At 30.1% G+C, this 24955-nt stretch overlaps 3 protein-coding genes and 1 long non-coding RNA gene across 4 annotated transcripts; 1 reads left to right on the top strand and 3 right to left on the bottom strand.

Annotated features, from left to right (window-relative positions):
* Positions 1 to 5756: 5756 nt before the first annotated feature.
* On the bottom strand, positions 5757 to 6449 carry LOC127122064 (albumin-1 C). Its single transcript, NM_001427564.1, has 2 exons — positions 6366 to 6449; positions 5757 to 6282 (listed from the first exon to the last, which is right to left on the bottom strand). Exons 1-2 carry the CDS (start codon positions 6412 to 6414, stop codon positions 5939 to 5941), a joined length of 393 nt encoding a protein of 130 aa, NP_001414493.1. The 5' UTR covers positions 6415 to 6449; the 3' UTR covers positions 5757 to 5938.
* Positions 6450 to 15242: 8793 nt separating this feature from the next.
* LOC127122079 (albumin-1 E) lies at positions 15243 to 15996 on the bottom strand. The gene is made up of 2 exons (XM_051052488.1): positions 15830 to 15996; positions 15243 to 15747 (listed from the first exon to the last, which is right to left on the bottom strand). Exons 1-2 carry the CDS (start codon positions 15876 to 15878, stop codon positions 15404 to 15406), a joined length of 393 nt encoding a protein of 130 aa, XP_050908445.1. The 5' UTR covers positions 15879 to 15996; the 3' UTR covers positions 15243 to 15403.
* Positions 15997 to 20400: 4404 nt separating this feature from the next.
* LOC127122115 (uncharacterized) lies at positions 20401 to 21594 on the bottom strand. Its single transcript, XR_007803506.1, has 2 exons — positions 21495 to 21594; positions 20401 to 20806 (listed from the first exon to the last, which is right to left on the bottom strand). It is a non-coding gene; the product is annotated as an uncharacterized LOC127122115 (long non-coding RNA).
* Positions 21595 to 21826: 232 nt separating this feature from the next.
* On the top strand, positions 21827 to 22576 carry LOC127122104 (albumin-1 D). The gene is made up of 2 exons (XM_051052507.1): positions 21827 to 21995; positions 22079 to 22576. The coding sequence occupies exons 1-2, from the start codon at positions 21947 to 21949 to the stop codon at positions 22450 to 22452; spliced, it is 423 nt and encodes a 140-aa protein (XP_050908464.1). The 5' UTR covers positions 21827 to 21946; the 3' UTR covers positions 22453 to 22576.
* Positions 22577 to 24955: the final 2379 nt, after the last annotated feature.

Here is a 24955-nt window from a genome sequence, read left to right on the forward strand (position 1 = left end):
TTACAATAAATAATAATGACTCATTTGTAAAAGCAATAAGTTATGCTTACACATTTTTTATAATTAAATTCAAAAATAATGTAATAGTGTATACAATATTTGAGTTAACAAAAATTATAATCTTGTTCAATAAAATCAACTTAAAAAGTGAATAATAGTGGACATGATTTAAAATAAAATAAAAAACACTAAATAAATATTGCTAGTTAAAAACCTTAAAATAATATAATATGCATAAGAAACACTAAACAAATAATGAAATACTTGAGTATGAGATTTAATAATAAGATAAATTAACCTACAAAACATTTTTTAAATTATTTGTGAAGCTCTTTAAAACATGCAAATTCATAAAAAAAACATAATAAAAAATTCAAAAAAAAAATAGTGAATAAGTGAAATGGGTACATATGTGAATAAATAATGAACGTGGGATTTAAGGTGGTTATAAAGGTGTGGAAGAATGTAATGAGACAAAATATTTTATACATCAATGTATGGGGAAATAACAAAATAAAATATAGTTCAAATGTTTATGTTATAATTGTGATGGCGATCTTGGTGGGAGTAAGTGGTGTGTGGTGGGATACTTCAACACAATGGTTAGGCTTCATGAAAGATGGGGACATGGTTCAGGTTCAAGGTTTCAATCTTCAGATTTTGTTGAATTTATTAAAGATTTGGCTTTAAATGACATCCCTATTCTTGGTAGGAGGTTTAGGTGGTTCCAGTCGAATGGGGTGCTATGAGTAAAATTGATCGCTTTTTAGTGTAAGATGGTTGGAAGAACCTGTGGGTCTCGAGAAGTCTTTCGGCTCTATCATGATATGTTCTGATCATTGTGACATTATTCTTCAATTATTGCTCATATTTAGGATCATATATTGTTTTATTTCAATAACTATAGGTACGATCAGAGTTCTGTGGAGTCTGTACTAGGACAATTTTACTGGATTATAACAAAGAAGGCATGTGAGTATGCAAAATATGCCCATTGACTCAACAATTGTCGAGTGCCAAACACGTGGTGATATGTCGCTCGATATAAGGCACGAAATAACCTGGGTTTGGGTAATAGGCCATCATATTGGACTTGTGACAATGGATATATGTGTTTGTAGGTATTGTCAAGGTGACTAAAGGTGGTGAAGTGTGCAATCAATTGATTAGCTATTTAGTTTTGATGATGACAACACCATAATATCAAATGATATCCATTGAAGTTGTTATTTATTGAATATAACCCAAGTGGTCGAAAATGCTCAAGATATTTTATCTAGCTAACCTCTTGGATCAAGCTATCCTCTTGAATATGTTCTTCATGATAAATTCATCTCTTTGAAGTCAACATTATTGCAAAAACATTTCAAATTGAAAAAATATTTAAATAGAAAAATAGTTTAAATTTCACGAGTATAGGTTTTAATCATCCTTGCATTCCAACCCCTTGCAAAAAAGATTTGCATGTCCTTAGCCATCAACCAAGGAATGATTTTTGAAGGGATTTCTCGCTTAGGGCGAGAATTCTCGTCTTGCTTAAAATTGCATCAAAGTGCACTAGGCACACACAGGGCCCAACCAACGAGCCTTCTACAATAACATTTTTTATATGTTTTGCTTATTCATTTTTCATCTCCAAACACATCATAATTCAGAGGAAAAATGTGCTTAATAACAAAATAATCAAATTTGTGTCGCCATAAAATTCTCCATTATAAATTCCAAGTTAGAGCAACTTTGCATCGCAATAAAATTCTCCATTAACATTTCAAAGTTGGATTGTTGAGAATTTGGTGGTTCCTCATAATATTGAGTGTTTATTGTAGAATTATTTTGGGTCTTCTATCCACCCTAGATTATAAGTATTGGGATAAGAGTTTCCATGATTATTTTTTTTCACAATTCACCATATTTTGGATAGACCCCATGCATAACATAAAAGAAACAACAGAAAAGAAAAAACACGATTTTCAACCCTAACCTAACCAAACAACACTATTTCAAACCCTTGACGAAACAACACGATTTTCAACCCTAACCTAACCAAACAACACCATCTTCAAACCTGAAGAAACAACAACATTTTCAACCAGAACCACGGTTTGTGCTTTCGTACCGTTTAGGAAGGAGTTGATACCGTGTTCTTCATTCTTGACAAGGAGGACGTCAAAGATTCTGATAACATTTGTTTACTTATTCATCATGTTTCCGGTACGTAAATGTTTTCCCTATGCACCTACAGTACTGTCATTTTTCATTTATGTTTATGTATTTGTTATTATTGATGTTATTGTTGATGACACTATTGTTGATGATGTTTGTATCTTGATGCCACTTTTATTGTTGATGATGTTTATTGATGATGTTCGTTGATGATTCTATTGTTGATTCTATTGTTGATTATGTTATTATTGATGATGCTTTTGTTGATGATGTTATTGTTGATGATTATATTGTTGATACTGCTATTATTGATGTTTGTGTCTTGATGCCACTGTTGTTGTTGATTATGTTTGTTGATGATGCTATTATTAATGATGTTATTATTGGTGTTATTGCTGATAATTTTTTTTTTATGATGCTATTGTAGATACTATTGTTGTTGATTCTATTCTTGACAATGCTATTGTAGATGACCTCTTCTTCATCTAGTAGCAACGAAACTATGTATTCAAATGGACACCGTTCAAATGATTCTCAATCTGTAGTAGAACAACAGAAAAAAAATCAAAGAGGTGCCACAATGATGACTAAATTAGCAAAAGTCCATAACTCAGCTGTCAAACTCCTGGTCGATAGTGTTGTTTATACTATTCTTGATGGTCTTCATTCCTCTGTTTTAAGAGTTATGTTGTCTTCCTTGGACGTAGCAAAGTCAACATATTATTAGATGACTGGAAAGATGTAGTATATGAGGTGAAAATTAGCATATGGACAGACATTAAGGTATATCAATTTTAACTTTCATCGATTCGATATTATTTTATATAAACGCTAATACATACTTATTGATGTAAATATATAGCTGAGATTTGAGTTTAATTATGAATAGAAGTTAAAGAAAACGTAGATCACTTATGCTGGTATGGCTTGGAGAATTTTTAAGTCACGACTCACTAGTGACTACATTACGAAGCCTAAGCCTGATATTGACCGCCCATGGGTGAAATATCTTTTTCTTGGCAAGAAGGTTTGGGAAAAGTTTGTGAAGTCTCGTAGGTTCAAGAAGTTCATGGTTAGTACGAGTTGTATTTTCTGATAATTTAATGGATACAACCATGGATATTAATATTTTTCATATGTTTTAAACAAGTTAAAAGTGAAGTAGGAAAGCTGAACAAGTCAAAGAACAAATACCCCTATAAATTGTCTCTTGGGGGATACAAGAAACTTAAGAAAACCATAATTTCTAAAAAAAACTAAGAGAAGAAGACTCCATGAGTCGTGATCGGGAACCATTTCCACCATCACGACATGAGAACTAGAAGAGAGTTTGACAATAACCAAATGGAGAGTAAAACTTATATGCCTCAAGAGCATTCGCTGAGAAAACTATAAGTAGGATTTGTGATGCGTATGTTATGTGTTACTTAAACCCTTTTGGTAATAAACAATATATGTCTTATCATGTTGTGTAGGATTCATTAGCTAACTTAGCCCGTGAAGGTTCCTTTGTTCCAAAACCACGACATGATATTTTAGTAGAAGCAATCAGAATAAAGGAGAATGATGGGCGTGTCTGTGGGGTTGGAAATGGCATCGACCTGAGAGTGTTTTTGGTACGCTTAGAAAAAGCACCAGGCAGGTGCAAAAAGAAATGTTGGAAGATATTCAGAGGAAGATTGATACTCAAAAGCAAGAATTTGATGAGAAGTTAGAAGCGGGGCGGGAAACTCGCCGAAAAGAATTGGAAAAAATATAAGAGTTATATGCGGAATGTGAGAGTGAGAATATTCTGATATCTGAAATGTATGATATATATTGTGTTAACTTACTTTTGTGTTCCTATATTTTATATGATGTAGAGAATAAGTTGAACCTCCCCACAGTGTAGAAATGAAGATGGTGATGCTGATGACCAATTGCCTGCCAGAAATATTGTATGTGGTGCAAGCATGAAAGGAAGTTGTTCAACCACCCCCACCAGTAGAGAGATCCATAACAGATTATTGGCTCTCTATGAAGAATCATACACCAACATGTTATGTTACGTTATACGTAACGAAGATGTGGTGTTTACTCTTCTGCTAAAACATGATCTAGAGATAGAGGGGTTAAAGGAATTCATTATGATTCCTAAAGATATAAAGGATATGATCGTGGGAGAATGGTAGCTGGACATAGGGTTACTACAAGTTCGACACACATAAGTATATCTCATTATGGTACATTCATTATTTTGTATATAACTAATTCCTCACATGTTTTTTGTATTTTATTTAACCATTTAGGTACATTCACCGTCTTTGTATAGAAATAAATAAGTTGTCTACTTATGGATCGTTGGATCCAGTTTGAGTACGATTTACAAATAATTATCCAAAAAATATTGAAGAATACTTAACATCACGGATAACGGTGGGGAAAGAATATTACTTAGAAATGTTCCTAAATAAGTGAGTAATTATTATAGTTAGTTTTCATGTTTTACCAAATATTAATTTTATACGCTTGTATTGTTCATTTAAAAATCGTTATCAATTGATCATCATATCTCTTCGACCGAATATGGTACCTACATTGAGTTCGTTACACTATGAATTTGCTCCTATTATGAAACAAATTATTATTAAGTAATCTTATGTTTACGAGACTTTTAGTAATATTTTCTTTGACTTTGCAATTATCTTAGCGTGTAATATTTTTAAATCATTTTCAATATACAGGATTGTAGAAAGACACTATAGGTTGAACAACTCTAAAAAAAAATTGTATTTTGTGAGTCCAAGATAAATGGATTAATTATAACATTCAATTATATGTATTCATGAAATGAAATGTGTGATTATTATATTTATAAATTTTTTAATTTATACTAGAAAATAAGCAGAGAGAGATGTGGGTACTATGTAATAAAATATTTATCAATCATTTATAGTTCAATCATGTATTTGAATTTGTTTTTCTATATTGTCATTTCATATAACATAAAATAGTTAGTTTATCTTATTGCAATCAATGAAAATGTTGTGTTTTGTTGTTTATTGTTTATAGTATTTTGTGTTAAAATATAATAATAATAATAATAATAATAATAATAATAATAATAATAATAATAATAATAATAATAATAATAATAATAAAAGTATTTTTAAGTTTTTACAACAGTTTTATTTCGTTCGTAGGACAAAAGTTCAATAGTGAGTTAGGACAACATGATTCCGATTAAAAAATAGATTAATTGTTATACACTAATCATATACCTGCAATATTGTGGATGCATCTCCAATAATATTAAAAACCTTATCAAACAGTTTTAACGATGATTCTTTAAATATTTTAATCAAAAAAATTAAACATTAGAATCCTTAAGCTCAATTTACTTCATATGTAATTAAAAAACTTAACATTAAATATTTTTCAATATTGTATTTCAAATACGCATCTAAAAAAATTCACACCGGTTGCAAAGTGCATCGCAACAAACGCAATGACCACAATCGCAACACACGCAACCGCAATTTAAAACCATGAGATGCACCGTGTATTTAAATTTGGGAGGGTTATCTTATAAATCCAACTCCTATTCTTTTCTATTTGAAGATTCATAATATTTATTACTTGAAGAGCAACTGCCTATATTACAGCACTGCAAACCATGCACATATAACATTTATTGGAATTGTGATTTGTATCTTAGAAATCCAACTCCTATGTTGGAAACAAAGATTGTTTATTTAAAGTAATGCATACATGGTTTTTGTTCTGGATATCGAAATTAAGCAGTGGAAACACTCTTCAACAAGTCTTTTGGGGTAATCTTAGAGAAAACGTCTTCTGCTTCAGATTTAGAGGCAAAACACCATCCATATTCAATATCAGGATTAGGATAATGACCGCAAAAGTTACCACTTCCTTTCTTCCTACAATCGGCATCAGACTCACATAAGTTAGGGTGTTCATCATTCGTCCTCAAGAAAACTCCATATGGATTTCTGCATTTACCAATAACTAGACCAACAGGGATACATCGACAAAGTGGAGAGCCACATGGTGGGATATCAAATGGAGAACAAACCCCATTGCAGCTTGCTGCTCCTACGTTTTTTGTCAGGAACATACCTGCAATTGGCAAAGTCAACTAAAATTGGAACAACCAAAGATGCATGTATGATATTGGTAAGAAAGATGGATAAATTACGTACCTAATGTGGCAAACAGGACAATCAAAGAAGCGAGTTTAACAGAAGCCATTGTTTGATCGAAAGAAAACCAGCTACACTTATTTTTATGAGACCTTTGTTTTATGTTGCATTATTTCATTCTTGTATGAAGCAATTTATAGAGACGTCTTCTTACCATAGCTGACGGTAAATGTAAAAACAAAACGATATGATAAACAGAATTAAGTTTTAATGCATGCATGAGTTTTTTGGGGGCTAGCGAGTGTGGCAATATATCAAAGCAAATCATGCATATTCTTTGGCAGCTATCTAGTGTGGCAATAGACCAAAGTAACACAGTGTGCATAATGTTTTGTGGAGTAACAAGTGTAGTATCTATAATTATTTAGTAAGGAAAGCGAAAAAAGAATCATTTCATTATAGATAAAGAATAGTATGGAGAAGTCATGTCAAACCAATTTAGTGAATAGCTGTATAGAAACATCAACCAGAGATGCAAGTTCAAACCTATGACATTCTAACCTTTAAAATTAAATTCCATTAAAAACCAAATAGTATGAACAAGCCAAATTATTTCTCATCATTACCATTACTTTAAAAATGAATAAACTCAATAATTATGATGGTTTGTGGACAACTTATTATGGATTTGGATCTTCTCCTATCCTATGTTGTCTACTGTCTACTCAAATCACAGTGCAATTTTTCTCACTCATAAAATAATTTTTTTTTAAACAAATTTTTTGTATAAACTTTTCGCGGTTGAATTAGCAGCATGAGGGACTGCTACACAGATCCGCAGGAGGTGATCACCTTTCCACCTATTATGGTAGTAGCATGTAAAGATATAAATACTTATAGGTATATCTTAGCTAGAAAAAATACTATTGTGTTATACGAGTTTGATTAGAATATATTTAAATCAATTTTTAATAAATTATATTTTTACACAATTAAAATTTTAAAAGTTTATCGTATATTGATTGAATTTCATTTTTTAAAGTTAAACAATAATTATAATATCTCATATTTTCTTCAATACTCAAATTCATATTAGTTAATATTAAGTGAGTTTCTATGTGTAGTTGCAATAGAAAGATATAATAGTGAATTCAAATTAACTTAATTAATATTATTTGGGACTGATCTTTTATTAATTGAAACATTTTGGTAACACTAATGTCATATTCCAATTTTGACCTTGAATTGTCAAATCAATGCATTCATCGAATCATTAACATCATATGCATATCATAACATGCATAATGTCCAAATTTTCAGTCATAATAATTTCTCGGATTTATAGACAGATGAGACAAACTGAATGTCAACTGTGCGTAAAATCAGTGAACGAAAATTTTTTTTTATAAACTTTTCGCGGTTGAATTAACAGTTTGAGGGACCGCTACACATATCAGGAGGAGGTCTGTTTCCACCTATTATGGTAGTAGTATGTAAAGATATAAATACTTAGTTATATCTTAGCTAGAAAAAATACTATTTGATTAGAATATATTTAAATAAATTTTTAACAAATTATTTTTATTTATTTATTTTTACACAATTAAAATGTTAAAATTTTATTGTATATTGATTGAATTTCATTTTTTATAAGTTAAACAATAATTGTAATATTCCATATTTTCTTAAATACTCAAATTCATATTAGTTAATATTAACTGAGTTTTTATATGCTCTAAAAATTATTAGTTGCAATAAAAAGAGAATAGTGAATTAAGATTAATATTATTTAGGATTTGGGACTGACCTTTTATTAATTGGAATATTTTGGTAACACTAATAATGAGTCAATTTCTCTCATAGAACAAATATTACTTGGGATATTTGTTTCTACTATCATATTTAATTCTATCCATAAAGTTTTTCCAATTAATGGTGTCCACATGTTTCTATAGAAATTCCTATCCATCTTGTACCATTTCATTTCCTCTGTATATATCAATTGGAGAAAGGGAGAACTTGAGAGAAGAAGGAAGAAAGCTAGTGGAAAGAAGAAGGAAGAGAAAAATATTGATTCCGTCATCATCACTTCATCACCCTCTCATCTCACCATCTTCATTTCATCATTTCACCATCTTCAACAACCTCCTCTTCTATTTCTAAAGCGTTAGAAACCCTAATACTTCTATAGATTAAGGTTGTAGAATCCTAGAGTTATTATAAGAATTCATGCTACATGAAGAATGTTTTTTTTCTTGATTATGATGATTTTCATGAACAAGTGTTTTGCTATATTCTTCATGATTATGATGATTGTCTACTGTCTACTCAAATCACAGTGCAATTTTTCTCACTCATAAAATAAAATAAAATTTAAACAAATTTTTTTGTATAAACTTTCCGCCATTGGATTAGCAGCTTGAGGGACCGCTACACAGATCCGCAGTAGGTGATCTGTTTCCACCTATTATGGTAGTGGTAGTAGTATGTAAAGATATAAATACTTATAGTTATATCTTAGCTAGAAAAAAATACTATTTGATTAGAATATATTTAATTCAATTTTTAACAAATTATTTTTATTTATTTATTTTTACATAATTAAAATTTTATTGTATATTGATTGAATTTTATTTTTTATAAGTTAAACAATAATTGTAATATCCCATATTTTCTTAAATACTCAAACTCATATTAGTTAATATTAACTGAGTTTCTATATGCTCTAAAAATTATTAGTTGCAATAGAAAAAGAGAATAGTCTATTCAGATTAACTTAATTAATATTATTTGGGACTGACCTTTTATTAATTGGAACATTTTGGTAACACTAATGTCATACTCCAATTTTGACCATGAATCGCCAAATCAATGCATTCATCGAATCATTAATATCATATGCATATCATAACATGCATAATGTCCAAATTTCCAGTCAGAATAATTTCTCGGATTTACAGACAGATCGGTCAAACTAAATGTCAACTGTGCGTAAAATCAGTGGATGAAAAATTTCAATATCGAACTTGCAGACGTCAATTATATTAATCTACGTTTCACATAGTTTAACCTGGTGTGCTCGTTTAATTTTTTTGACTTGTTTTGGTCGCATTTTCTTTATATCATGTTCATATGATAGTAAAACATGTGTGTATACATTGTTTATTCTCTATAATCCTGATCCACCACATTGTCATGATTTGAGAGGAACTAATATTTTGAATTATTCGGTGTGCTACATTTATAGAGGAAAGATATTTTATATTATACAATTGAATTGTGTTTTGAATATATATATATATATATATATATATATATATATATATATATATATATATATATATATGTTTTATTTTGTGATATTGTTCGGATCGAATCATGTCGATACTTTGTTTGCATATTCGTGTGCATGATGCGTGACATTTGTGTTGGTTCGATTCGGTTGCGATGATTGCATTCTTGCGCTAGCAACACTGTTTTTTTTAGCATGTTAAATTTTTTTATTTTTTTGTGTTTCTTTTTGATAAATTTAGATCTGCACGATTTTGATCCATATTGTGATGATCACGTTAAGTGTAGCAAGCTATTGGTTAATTTTTATTGTTTTATGTGCGGTTCTATATTTGTTTTGTTGTTGTATTTCGATTTTACACGCGTCTGATGGTTTAGTGTACCGGCGAACCGTTTTTTGTGCGCTTACCAATTCGCGTTTCGATTCACAACTTTATGGTTTAATTTGATTTTTTTATTATATTATTATTTCTTGATTCGACTTGCAATGATCGCTTACGCGTTAGCAATTTGCTATTTCGATTTGTGCTCATTTTTCAACGATCCAACATCGTTATGTTTAGATCCGACTTAATTTCTCGTGGTAGCTTTGCACGTCTTCGCGTACGCGACTTTGATCCGCGTCTTTGTGTCATGATTTTAATCCGTGCACTTTCTGTTTCGCTTTACTTTTTCGATTCTTTTTTTGTGGATGTATGATGTAAATATGGTATATGTTCTCGTATTTATTTTTATTATTTATTTTTATCATTGTTGAATGCTTGTATGTACATTCTATTCTTGTGGCGTTTGATTTACGCCTTATGCTTGAGTTTGTGTCCCCACACATGAACTTGCACCCCTTCGTGATCCAATTCGCACCCTCCGTGTTATTAATCTTATTCATCATATTTAACCATCGACTTCAATTCATTTCTAATTACTTACCCAAAATCATTTTCAAAACTATTTTGCAAGGCAAGTCAAAAGCTTGATCCAACGTCAAGCTATTTTTAAAATCATTTCAAAATCAACTCATTTGAAACGTTTCTTTTCAAACTGTTCCCACTATCTCAATTTATCAACCACCCGCATTCAAATCATTTTCAAACCACAAAACCACTTCAACTTTCTTTTCATAACCATAAACAAACCTCGATCAACATCGAGTGCGTTTTCCCAATAAAACTTCAAAATACATAAAAATATTCAAAACACTTTCTTAATAAAGATGGAAATGGAACGGGGTGAATACCACGAGCTCCTGAGACTAGGATTCAAGATGGATATCTCGCTAATCCAAGCTCTCGCCATCGCCAAAAATACATCAAACTCATTCAAACTTTTTTTTTGCCTTTTGGCACAATCAAAAACCTTTTCGGAAACGAAAGACATTTTGTCTTAAGCAGATGAAAAACAATGTTTCATCCACAACTATTGAGTTGAGATAAGTGACGTGAATGTGATTTGTAAATGTCTGCTTCTTACTTGTTTTGGGTAAAACAATGTTTTCCGTCGATTAATACAAGATAACTTTCACTAAAATTGACCAATAAACAAACTCTTTTACCTTGAACTACGTGTGCCTTGACTTCTCTTTTGAGATACGTAGGAGCAGGATTGCAAAATCTTGCCAGGCTCACTAATAAAAAATTAAACCTTTTGTCCTCTTCTTTACCATCTTAATGACTCGAGAAGCCTAAATTATAAATAAACACTAACACGTACAACTAACCAAATGGTTCCCGTTGAGTACAACGGATGTGAGGGGTACTAATACATTCCCCTTCCGTAACTGACTCCCGAATCCTGATATTGGTTGCGAAGACCTTATCCTTGTTCTTCTTTAGGGGTTTATTCAACATTTTCCCTTTCCCTCTATGTGAATAAATAAAGATCGATGGCGACTCTGTTAAGTCCATCCCGCGAGCGTGTCATTGCGCTTCGCGAGGTCGTTCTCATTTTTCAAGGTACGACAACTAATAATGAGTCAATTTCTCTAATAGACCAAATATTATGGTTAATAATACTTGGGATATTTGTTTCTACTACCAGATTTAATTCTATCCACAAAGTTCTTCCAATTAATGGTGTACACATGTTTCTATCTAGAACAAAAACCATGTATGCATTACTTTAATAAACAATCTTTGTTTCCAACTTAGGAGTTGGATTTCTAAGATACAAATCACAATTACAATAAATGTTATATGTGCATGGTTTGTAGTGCTGTAATATATGCAGTTTCTTTTCAAGTAATTAACGTATTGCATTTTAGAAAAATATCACTTATACACTTCAATTTTGATTACTAGATCATGAAAATAAAACACTAAATACTTTAACTTATCATTAAATTCCTACCCATCTTGTACCATTCATTTCCTCTCTATATATATATATATCAGAAAATTCAATTGGGGAAAGGAAGAACTTGAGAGAAGAAGGAAGAAAGCTAGTGGAAAGAAGAAGGAATGAGAAAAATATGGATTTCATCATCATCACTTCATCACCATCTCATCTCATCATCTTCATTTCATCATTTCACCATCTTCAACAACATTCTCTTCTATTTCTAAGGTGGATTCTAGTTATAAACTCTAAGACTTCTAGATATTAAGGTTGTAGAATCCTAGGGTAACTATAAGAATTCATGCTATATGATGAATGTTTTTTCTTGATTATGATGATTTTCATGAACAAGTGTTTTGCTATATTCTTCATGATTATTGTGACTAAATGATTGATTATGGTTGTTGTTATGAACTTGAAAACCATGATATATATATATATATATATATATATATATATATATATATATATATATATATATATATATATATATATATATATATATATATATATATATATATATATATATATATATATATATATATATATATATATATATGGTGTATGATGGATTTTGTTTAAAGGAATTAGTTGTGTTTTATCTTCATGTAGAACAATTCGTTTTGTGCTTGCGCCATGTAGAACAATTCTTTGAGGTAATTAATCATTATTTTCACGTGTACACTTTGGGACGGTTCCGTTTATTCTCTATATTTTAGATATCAACACAATATATATCATATATTTCAGATATCAACACATGAGCACGAAACAAAATATATCTATCATATATCACAATATTCTTTATACCTCATATAACTCTTTCATGTCTTTCATGCGAATTTCCTGCTCTGCTGCTAACGATACTTGAAAATCTTTCTTTTGACTTACCAACTTCCTCTTATCACTACTATAAATAATACATGTCATGTCGGTCGCGAAATGAATTTCACCTTGGTTACAATGCTGAGGTAACGAAGAGTGACATGAAAAGTGGGGAATCCTCATTTAATTGATCTTGAGGAAGATAAAATGTTGAATGCAATATATTCTCTATTGCTTTTGCATTCATTTGTTTCTGATATAAAACAAAAAAAAGTTAGATAAATCAAATAAATATTCAGTTTTATGATTATTTAAGAATACAAACATTGAACCCAAATAATTTTTTGCATTTGCAATGCATCACTTGCAAAGTAAATACAATACTCTCACGAACAACATATTAAAAACCATTTTTTATTATCTTGCAATTTATCACATTAATATAACACTCTGATTAAACATAGATGGGTTTTACAACGTTTGGGTTTCTTGCGGATTCACTAATATTTAGAATGTTTTTATATTGAGGCTTTTAGGTTTCATGAGGATCACTAATGACAGTGTCTTGATCGTTGATACTCACTAAATGGATGAAAAAGATTTGTTTAAGGACGGTGAAGAAATACACTTATATTTTACCTCAATAATATATGTTTAAATAAATTAATTTACCTCGGTTATTACTAAACACTGAGGTAAAATCTGTTTCTTTTTAGATAAAAAACAATAAAATATGTTCCAACCCAAGCGCCACATACCTCTCGGTTTCTGTTAAAAATAGAGGGGATTTTTTTTTATATTTATATTGTTTACACAAAATAATAAAATAAATTATTTAAACAAATCAAGAGTTTGATAATGGATTCTTGGAGAACAACACATCTTTTCAAAAAATTTATTAGACGTTTGTTCCAACTAAGAGATTTTTTTTCTTCTGTATTTGCAATCCATCCCAGAGATATTTCATTATCTTGAGCAAATGTTTTTCATTGCAAATGTTTTCACATGACAGAGAACATGAAAGAGAATGTTAAAGAGAAATAGATTATGTGTTTTAGGAATAAATTTCTCAATGTTGTCAACCGAGGAAAGGAATAAATTTCTCAATATTTTCTTTGATTGACAACATATGAAGTTTATTACAAAAATACAACAACACCATCAACATAATCATGTGAGAAAATGTTTTGGTCAATATTGAAGAACATTGAACATTTTTTTTGTCTTGTAATCCATCTGAGAGAATGATGTGTAAGACTTTGGAGCAGTCACGTATAAGTTAGGTTTAGGATAAAATATGACTAACGAGTGCATTTATAGAAAAATATGATAATCTAATCTCTCGTTTATTAAATATAACCAAAGAAATAGATCATTAATTTAAAAATTAAAAAGAAAATAAAAAGAAAAACACAACTTTTAAAGAAATAAAAACATAAACCGTTGATGATGGGATTCAAAACATGTGCTAAAATATATTATTTGTAGTAGTCTAAATTCTTCAATCGTTTATTTTTTCACTTGTTCGGAGCTTTTTTTAGATGTACCAAACCACACTCTCAGGCTGATTCCATCTGCAACACCACGGACACACCCACCATGCTCCTTTATTTTGATTGCTTATACTAATATATCATGTCGTGGCTCTGAAATAAAGGAACCTTCACTGGCCGATATAACCAATGAATTCTACACAACATGATAAAATATACATTATTAATTACCAAAGCAATTTAGATAACTCATAACACACGTATAACAAATCCAACTATTTTCTCAAAGACTAATCTAGGCATCTGAAGTGTAGTCTCCATTTGGTCTTTGTCGAGCCCTCTTCCACTTCTCATGTCACGATGGTGAAAATGGATTGCGATCATGACTCATGGGGTCCTCATCTCCTAGTTTTTGTATTTTTCAACCATCATTATTTTCTCAAGTTTCCTATATCCCCCACGAGACAATCTATAGAGGTAACTTTTTTTTTCTTTCTTCAGTTGTCTTGCATCACTTTTAACCTGTTTTAAGCATAGTAAAAATATTAACTTGCATAATTGTATCTATAGGGCTAATCCACCAAGACTCACTACGGGGAATTATTGCAGGAGAATTGATGTTGGGCATATATTTTTAGGTTTTCAACCTATTAACCCTATTACTTTTCATATACATTTTTTTTGTGTGTTTTTAGATTTAAAAGATAACTCGTTTGATGGAAAGGCTATCAAAGATCCTTTGTAGCTATTGTTCCTTGATATGAGACGTGTTCGATATGTAAACCGAATGACGTAATTGAAAATCAAGTTAGATTGCAGTTATTTGTTGTAGTGTTTTCCGAGTGGTACAATTTGGACATTGGACCGAGTTAGAAGATGATTTCTATAGAGATTTTTCATTGATGCATAGTTTGTTGAAAGAAGGGTTGAAATTTCATGGTCTAGTAATCAAAATTGAAGTGTATAAGTGATATTTTTCTAAAATGCAATACGTTAATTACTTGAAAAGCAACTGCCTATATTACAGCACTGCAAACCATGCACATATAACATTTATTGGAATTGTGATTTGTATCTTAGAAATCCAACTCCTAAGTTGGAAACAAAGATTGTTTATTTAAAGTAATGCATACATGGTTTTTGTTCTGGATATCGAAATTAAGCAGTGGAAACACTCTTCAACAAGTCTTTTGGGGTAATCTTAGAGAAAACGTCTTCTGCTTCAGATTTAGAGGCAAAACACCATCCATATTCAATATCAGGATTAGGATAATGACCGCAAAAGTTACCGCTTCCTTTCTTCTTACAATCGGCATCAGACTCACATAAGTTAGGGTGTTCATCATTCCCCTTCAAGAAAACTCCAGATGGATTTCTGCAGTAACCTATTAATAGACCAACAGGGATACATCGACAGGCTGAAGAGCGACATGGTGGCATCTCAAATGGAGAACAAACCCCATTGCAGCTTACTGCTCCTACGTTTTTTGTCAGGAACATACCTGCAATTGGCAAAGTCAACTAAAATTGAACAACCAAAGATGCATGTATTATATTGGTAAGAAAGATGGATAAATTACGTACCTAATGTGGCAAACAAGACGATCAAAGAAGCCAGTTTAACGGAAGCCATTGTTTGATCGAAAGAAAACCAGCTACACTTGTTTTTATGAGACCTTTGTTTTATGTTGCATTATTTCATTCTTGTATGAAGCAATTTATAGAGACACCTTCATACACAGTAAATGTAAAAACAAAACGATATGGTAAACATAATTAAGTTTTAATGCATGCATGAGTTTTTTTTGGGGCTAGCGAGTGTGGCAATATATCAAAGCAAATCATGCATATTTTTTGGCAGCTATCTAGTGTGGCAATAGACCAAAGTAACACAGTGTGCATAATGTTTTGTGGACTAACAAGTGTAGTATCTATAATGCTAGTTTCCCTTATCAGCCATAGAAAATTCCATCACTATCAAATTTTAACATCCATTAACGGTGTACAAATCTATTATCAGAATGTTGTTGCTCTTAACATTGAAGAACAACAACAACTAAATCATAAACCTTCAACATCTATACAAATAAAAAGAAGAAAGAATCTGACACCAGAGGAGAAAAAGAAGAGTAGATAAAAGGAGTTCTAGGAAGAAAGGGAAAGAATGAGAAAAGAGTCGACATCTTTGTTGAAAACTAGGGAAGTCCTCCTCCCTGTAGGGCAAGAAGGAGTAGAAGAAAGAGACGAATTTTACTGTTTAACCAGAGACAATCTCTTCCTCGTAGGTCGGTTCCCCTTACTCCCTCAGTTATATAATTGTTTTTGATATAATACTTGAGTTTATATAATTACCTTTTTAATTTATTTTCTTAAATAAACTAATAATTTTATTAATAAAAATAATTAAATGTGATAATTTTAGGAAGAATATGGGATAAAGTTATGGGATAAAATCCTAGGGTTTTAAGCGATAAAATTTAATGGGATAACTATGAGATAATTTAGGGATAATTTTTATAAAAATAATATTTTATTCCTAAAGTAAAATTCATTAATTTCTTTTTAATTTTGTTTTTAATATAATTTTAATTGTCTTTATTACTAATGAAGTTTCTAACATTTTCTCTTATTATAAATTGACTTAATTTCTACACACCAAAAAAGGCTTCAACTTGTATATATTACACGAAAAAAACAACACTGACAGAAAATTTCATCACTATCAAATTTCAACATCCATTAACGGTTTACAAATCCATTATCAGAATGTTGTGTCTCTTAATATTGAAGAACAACACCAACTAAATCATAAACCATCAACATCAATCCAAAAAAAACGAAGAAAGAATCTGACACCAGAGGAGAACAAGAAGAGTAGATAGAAGGAGTTCTAGGAAGAAAATGGAAAGAATGAGAAAAGAGTCGACATCTTTGCTGAAAACTAGGGAAATCCTCCTCCCTGTAGGGCAAGAAGGAGTAGAAGAAAGAGATGAATTTTAATGTTTAACCAGAGACAATCTCCTCCCCGTATGTGGGTTCCCCTTACTCCCTCAGTTATATAATTGTTTTGATATAATACTTGGGTTTATATAATTACCCTTTTAATTTATTTTCTTAAATAAACTAATAATTATATTAATAAAAATAATTAATAACTTTGGGATAATTTTTGTGACTAATATTTTATTCCTAAAGTAAAATTCATTAATTTATTTTTAATTTTGTTTTTAGTATAATTTTAATTGTCTTTATTAGTAATGAAGTTTCTAACATTTTCTCTTATTATAAATTGACTTAATTTCTACGCACCAAAAAGGCTTCAACATGTATATATTACACGAAAAAACAGTGACAGAAAATTTCACCACTATCAAATTTCAACATCCATTTTGGGACAATGAATAGGAATGGAATTTTAGGATTTTAGGGATAAATAATTAGGGATAATGGATATAATAATTGGGTTTATATAATTACCCTTTTAATTTTTTTTAAATAAACTAATAATTATATTTTTGAAAATAATTAAATGGGATAATTTTAGGGATAATATAGGACAAAGTTATGGGATGATTATATTATTTTTTATTATTATGAAAAAAGATAAAATCACAAACCTTTCAAATATCAACAATTACGGTTCATCTCTTTCTAAAATCTTTCCAAAACATTGATCTAGTTATTTTTGTTATGATATTATGATTATAACATTACCAAAAAATTATATAAAAAATATATTTTGTTTCTAAATATTTGGCATTAACTTTTTATAACTATCTCACCTTTAAGTCTTTATCGAAAAAATAAAAAAAAAGTTATTAATAATGAAAATTCCAAAAATATCTTATTCTTAAAATGAAAAATAATTTCAAAATATTTTATTGTTAAAAACTATTTCAAAAATGTTTTACTCTTAAAAACTATTTCATAAATATTTTATTCCTAAAGTAAAAATCATTAATTTCTTTTTAATTTTATTTTTAATATATTTTTAATTGTCTTTATTACTAATCAAGTTTCTAACATTTTCTCTTACTATAAATTGACTTAAATTCTACACACCCCAAAAAGGCTGCAACTTGTACATATTACACGAAAAAACAGTAACAGAAAATTCCATCACTATCAAATTTCAACATCCATCAACAGTTTACAAACCCATTATCACAATGTTGTTGCTCTTCACATTGAAGAACAACAACAACTAAACCATAAACCTTCAACATCCATCAAACAAAAAGGAAGAAGAATCTTACACCAGAGGAGATAAAAGGAGTTCTAGGCAGAAAAGGGAAAGAATGAGAAAAGAGTCGACACCTTTGCTTAAAATCAGGGAAGTCCTCCTCCGTGTAAGGCAAGAAGGAATAGAAGAGAGACACAAATTTTACTACTTAACCATAGACAATCTCCTCCTCATAGGTCGGTTCCCCTAACTCCCTCAGTTATATAATTGTTTTGATATAATACATAGGTTTATATAGTTACCCTTTTAATTTTTTTTTCATAAATAAACTAATAATCATATTTTTTAAATGTGATAATTTTAGGGATAATATGGGATAATATCCTAGGATTTTAAGCAATAAAAATTGATGGGATAACTATGAGATAATTTTGAAATAGCTTTGGGATAATTTTTGGGACAATAAATAGGAATTAATTTTTAGAGTTTTAGGGATAAATAGTTAGGGATAAAGGATATAATAGTTGAATTTATATAATTACCTTTTTAATTTGTTTTCTTAAACACACTAATAATTATATTTTTAAAATAATTAAATGAGATAATTTTAGTGATAATATAGCAGAAAGTTATGGGATAATTATATTATTTGTTATTATTAGGAAAAATGATGAAATCAAAAACCTTTCAAATATCAAAAAACATGGTTCATCTCTTTCCAAAATATTAATCTAGTTATTTTGGTTATCATATTATTATTATAACTTTACCAAAATATTATATAAAAAAATAAAAAATATATGTTGTTTTTAAATATTTGGCATTAACTTTTTTTAACTATTTCACCTTTAATTCTTAATCAAAAAATAAAAATAAGTTGTTAATAATGAATAATCCTAAAATAAGTAGTTAATAATGAATAATCAGTAATTTTTTTAATTGTGTTTTTAGTATAATTTTAATTTCCTTATTACTAATCAAGTTTTTAACATTTTCTCTTAGTATAAATTGACTCAATTTCTACCCACCAAAAAAAATGATACACCTTGTACTTATTATACAAAAAATCAGTAACAGTAAATTCCATCACTATCAAATTTCAACATCCATCAACACTTTACAAACCCATTATCACAATGTTGTTGATCTTCACATTGAAGAACGACAACAACCAAACCATAAACCTACAACATCCATAAAAAAAAAAGAATCTCACACCAAAGGAGAATAAGAAAAGGAGATAGAAGGAGTTCAGGGCAGAAAAGGGAAAGAATGAGAAAAGAGTCAAACCTCTGCTAAAAATGGGAAGTTTATATAATTGTTTATATATAATACCTAAGTTTATATAATTGTTTATATATAATACCTGAGTTTATATAATTACCCTTTTAATTTATTATCTTAAATGAACTAATATTCATATTTTTGAAAATAATAAAATGCGATAGTTTTAAGTATAATATGGATCAAAGTTATGAGATAAAATCCTAGGAAAATAGGATGTATAGGACTCTAACATATCAATAATCTAAACTCTGAGTTACCTGAAAAAGGAAAATAGGAATGGTCAAAAATTGGGATACGATGCTTATAAAACTTTCAACGGCTACAAATATTTTTTTTATTGAAGAACAATAAGTTTACCAATACCAATTCAAACTTTTAGGATTTTCGATTTTTCATCTCTCTCCATAGTTCTTTATCATGGGACTTGTGCTTATAGAAACTATTATCCACTAGGAACCATTCACCTCATGGATACAAATCCTTTTTTTCCTTCAAGAACAATAAGTTTACCATTACAAATTCAAACATTTAGGATCTTCGATTTTTCATCTCTCTGAATAGTTCATGATCAGGGGACTTTTGATTGTAGAAACTATTATCCCCTTAGCCATCATTCACTTGACACTAAATCAAATAAAAAAATTTATGACAAAGTTTTCAACTCGTCTAATAACCAACTGAGGTATAATCCTTAAGTAGTGACTTTCTATTAAGGATAGCCCATAAATTTGAGAAACTACTCATGTTCTTCTCGATCACACAACCCATGATTGGTGTTTACAATTCAATGAACAATGTTGAAAATTATAACTCAACTAAGACAAACCTTTGATGTCAAGTTAGTGAATCATAGAGGTGTGCAACAATAGATTACATACTAATCCAGATATGACACTAGCTTTGAAGACAAGAAACAAAAGAATTAAACCCTAGCACAAAGAACCTAGCTCTTGCGCACCAAAGATCTTATCAAACAATAAGAATTGAGTCTCCTTATATAGCAATGTCTTCCGGCCTTTTCTCCTTGTGCATCTTCTTTTAATTCGTCCGAAAAATAGTTGAATAAGTTGGATGTGATTTACTCCTCAAATCTGTCCAACAAAAAAATATTATTTGTTCTAATTGAAATTCTAATTTAAATGACATTTAAATGTAATTTGAACAACTCCAGATGTCAAACAAATCAAGAAAACATTGCTAAAATAACTGCATCAATTCCAATTGAAAACCAATTAGAAAATACGCAACATACAACATACAACATGGCATACTGTTAAGACCATATGTTGTATAACACATGTTGGAACATCGAGTTCATCATGTTGCAACAACATACACGAAAAGAAGAGAATAAGGAATAATAATACCTTTATGAATGAAGAACAAGATTGAGGCTATACTCTAGAATATCAAAGCTAATGACGAAGAAGAAGAGAGAAAATGTATGTTAGGGTTTTCCTATGAGACATACGAGAACACTATCAAGAAGCGAGAATTAATTCGCTTATATATGAGTAAACAATTTTATCACGGTCGTATTCAAAAACTGTGATGAAATGTAATATCTTTCACTATGGTTGACATTACCAAGAGCGATAGGATCTACACCATAAGGTTTCATGTTTTGAAAAGTTCAATTTTTTTAAAAATTAATATTAATAAATATAAAAAAATATTATAAAAAAATTAAGTAAATTTAAAAAATACTATGATAAAAATGCAATACATTAAAAAAATAAAATAGATCAAAATCAAAATAATTATAATTATATTTTTTACCATCTCATTCGAATGTTCTTGGTAGCTTCTCCATACTATGCTTTACATATTCCTTAATAATTTACCCTATAAAATGAGAATAAATTGGAATGAATTTTTTTATCTTTCCCATTGCACTGCTTCTCAAATTATTAAGGGAAGCTAGCATTATTGATACTACACTTGTTAGTCCACAAAACATCATGCACACCGTGTTACTTTGGTCTATTGCCACACTAGATAGCTGCCAAAGAATATGCATGATTTACTTTGATATATTGCCACACTCGCTAGCCGCCCAAAACCTCATGCATGCATTAAAACTTAATTATCATATCGTTTTGTTTTTACATTTACCGTCAGCTACGGTAAGAAGACGTCTCTATAAATTGCTTCATACAAGAATGAAATAATGCAACATAAAACAAAGGTCTCATAAAAACAAGTGTAGCTGGTTTTCTTTCGATCAAACAATGGCTTCTGTTAAACTCGCTTCTTTGATTGTCCTGTTTGCCACATTAGGTACGTAATTTATCCATCTTTCTTACCAATATAATACATGCATCTTTGGTTGTTCCAATTTTAGTTGACTTTGCCAATTGCAGGTATGTTCCTGACAAAAAACGTAGGAGCAGCAAGCTGCAATGGGGTTTGTTCTCCATTTGAGATGCCACCATGTGGCACTTCAGCCTGTCGATGTATCCCTGTTGGTCTATTTATTGGTTACTGCAGAAATCCATCTGGAGTTTTCTTGAAGGCGAATGATGAACACCCTAACTTATGTGAGTCTGATGCCGATTGTAAGAAGAAAGGAAGCGGTAACTTTTGCGGTCATTATCCTAATCCTGATATTGAATATGGATGGTGTTTTGCCTCTAAATCTGAAGCGGAAGACTTTTTCTCTAAGATTACCCAAAAAGACTTGTTGAAGAGTGTTTCCACTGCTTCCAGAACAAAAACCATGTATGCATTACTTTAAATAAACAATCTTTGTTTCCAACTTAGGAGTTGGATTTCTAAGATACAAATCACAATTCCAATAAATGTTATATGTGCATGGTTTGCAGTGCTCTAATATATGCAGTTGCTTTTCAAGTGATTAACGTATTGCATTATAGAAAAATATCACTTATACACTTCAATTTTGATTACTAGACCATGAAATTTCAACCCTTCTTTCAACAAACTATGCATCAATGAAAAATCTCTATAGAAATCATCTTCTAACTCGGTCCATGTCCAAATTGTACCACTCGGAAAACACTACAACAAATAACTAACTGCAATCTAACTTGCTTTTCAATTACATCATTCGGTTTACATATCGAACACGTCTCATAAAAAGGAGCAATAGCTACAAAGGATCTCTGATAGCTTTTCCATCAAACGAGTTATCTTTTAAATCTAAAAACACAAAAAAAAATGTATATGAAAAGTAATAGGGTTAATAGGTTGAAAACCTAAAAATATATGTCCAACATCAATTCTCCTGCAATAATTCCCCGTAGTGAGTCTTGGTGGATTCGCCATATAGATACAACCATGCAAGTTAATATTTTTACTATGTTTAAAACAGGTTAAAAGTGATGCAAGACAATTGAACAAAGGAAAAAAATTACCTCTATAGATTGTCTCGTGGGAATATAGGAAACTTGAGAAAATAATGATTGCTGAAAAATACAAAAACTAGGAGATGAGGACCCCACGAGTCATGATCGCATCCCATTTTCATCATCATGACATGAGAAGTGGAAGAGGGTTCGACAAATACCAAATGGAGACTACACTTCAGATGCCTCAAGATTAGTCTTTGAGAAAATAGTTGGATTTGTTATACGTTTGTTATGAGTTATCTAAATTGCTTTGGTAATTAACAATGTATATTTTATCATGTTGTGTAGAATTTGTTGGTTAAATCGGCCAGTGAATATTCCTTTATTTCAGAGCCACGACATGATATATTAGTATAAGCAATCAAAATAAAGAAGCATGGTGGGCGTGTCTGTGGTGTTGGAGATGGAATCAGCCTGAGAGTGTGGTTTGGAATCAGCCTAAGAGTGTGGTTTGGCGCGCGCTCGCGCACACACACACACACACACAAAGGGATAGTTACATGTATTCGTCGTTATATATTCATGAAGTATTTAAATTTGTAGATGAGGAGACAAGCAAAGGGATATGAGTATGAGTATTATGTAATGAAACAAATGTTAAACATTGTCTCTGCTGACATTGTTGGTTCTTGGGACCAGGTATATATTATATCATGAAATGTTTACAATAACATGTTTTAGCTAAAGTTTGCTGTTATATTTCAAATCATGTGATATTCAATTTTATTCACTTTTTTTTGTAGACATTTAATGACAGGACACCTTTCTCCCCCGATGACTTAAACGTCGTCCATAAACGTTAGGCTTTTATTTTCAATGCGCTACTTGAAAAGGGTGCTAACGTATGACTTTAGCTTTGATGTTTGTAAATATATGATTTTGGCTTAATTTGATGTTTTTAAGATATGATGCTAGTATATACATATTTGTCTGTAAATAATATTTTTAACTTTGATGTAAAAAATATTTAGGTAATATATGTATAAAATATATTAGGCTTTTATTTAGGTAATATTTAGGTAATATATGTATAAAAAATATTTAGGTAATATATGTACAAAAAAATATAGGTTTGTGATATATGGAAAAAATAAAATAAAATAAAATAAAAACAAAGTATTTCACCACGATTATTTATAATAATTATTATAATATGAAGCACGTTAATTAATTAGATACCATATATTCACTGAGTTTTGAACCCATGGCCTTTATATATTTCACTATAGTTTTTTAAGATTACTATTGATATAGGTAGCATGCTACCTAGTTTATCAAAACGGTCACACACCCGTGGTAGAAAATAACATACTTACAACCAAAGCCTATCTCACAATGGTTGGTCAATCGTGATGGTACCCTTTTTCCAACCATTGTGAAATGAGTTTTTCGTAGTAGTGCTTATTGAAATGATTCAACAATCTTTGGAAATACTGACAAAAACTTAATGACTTTCTTAGAAAGTGAACTAATCGAGTTGAAGCAATAAAATATAAGATCGTTTCCACATGGATTGTGCAATTTAACAAGGTAAAATTTGTTTATTTGGAAAGTAAAGTCGGGGGTTCGCTTGAGAGTGTGTTGAAGATGCTAAAACTTGAATACAATTTTAGGTGAGAAAACAACTAGGTTTTATAAATTTATAGCAAATTAAGAATACCATTGTATCCAATATCTTGGTGTACATATCAATCATTTGGACTCCAATTCCTTAATTCCTTAGGCAAGTTGGATAATAAAATTAGGCGATCTAAGTGCGTTAATTTCCTAGTCACAACTTATAATTCCTTATCCCTAGTTAATTACTAAGTTGAAAAACTACTTTATTTATGACCAATAGAGTTAGAGTCAGTAATTCTTACTCATCTT

The sequence above is a fragment of the Lathyrus oleraceus genome, chromosome 1 (assembly GCF_024323335.1).
Source record: "Lathyrus oleraceus cultivar Zhongwan6 chromosome 1, CAAS_Psat_ZW6_1.0, whole genome shotgun sequence".
Taxonomy (NCBI): domain Eukaryota; kingdom Viridiplantae; phylum Streptophyta; class Magnoliopsida; order Fabales; family Fabaceae; genus Lathyrus; species Lathyrus oleraceus.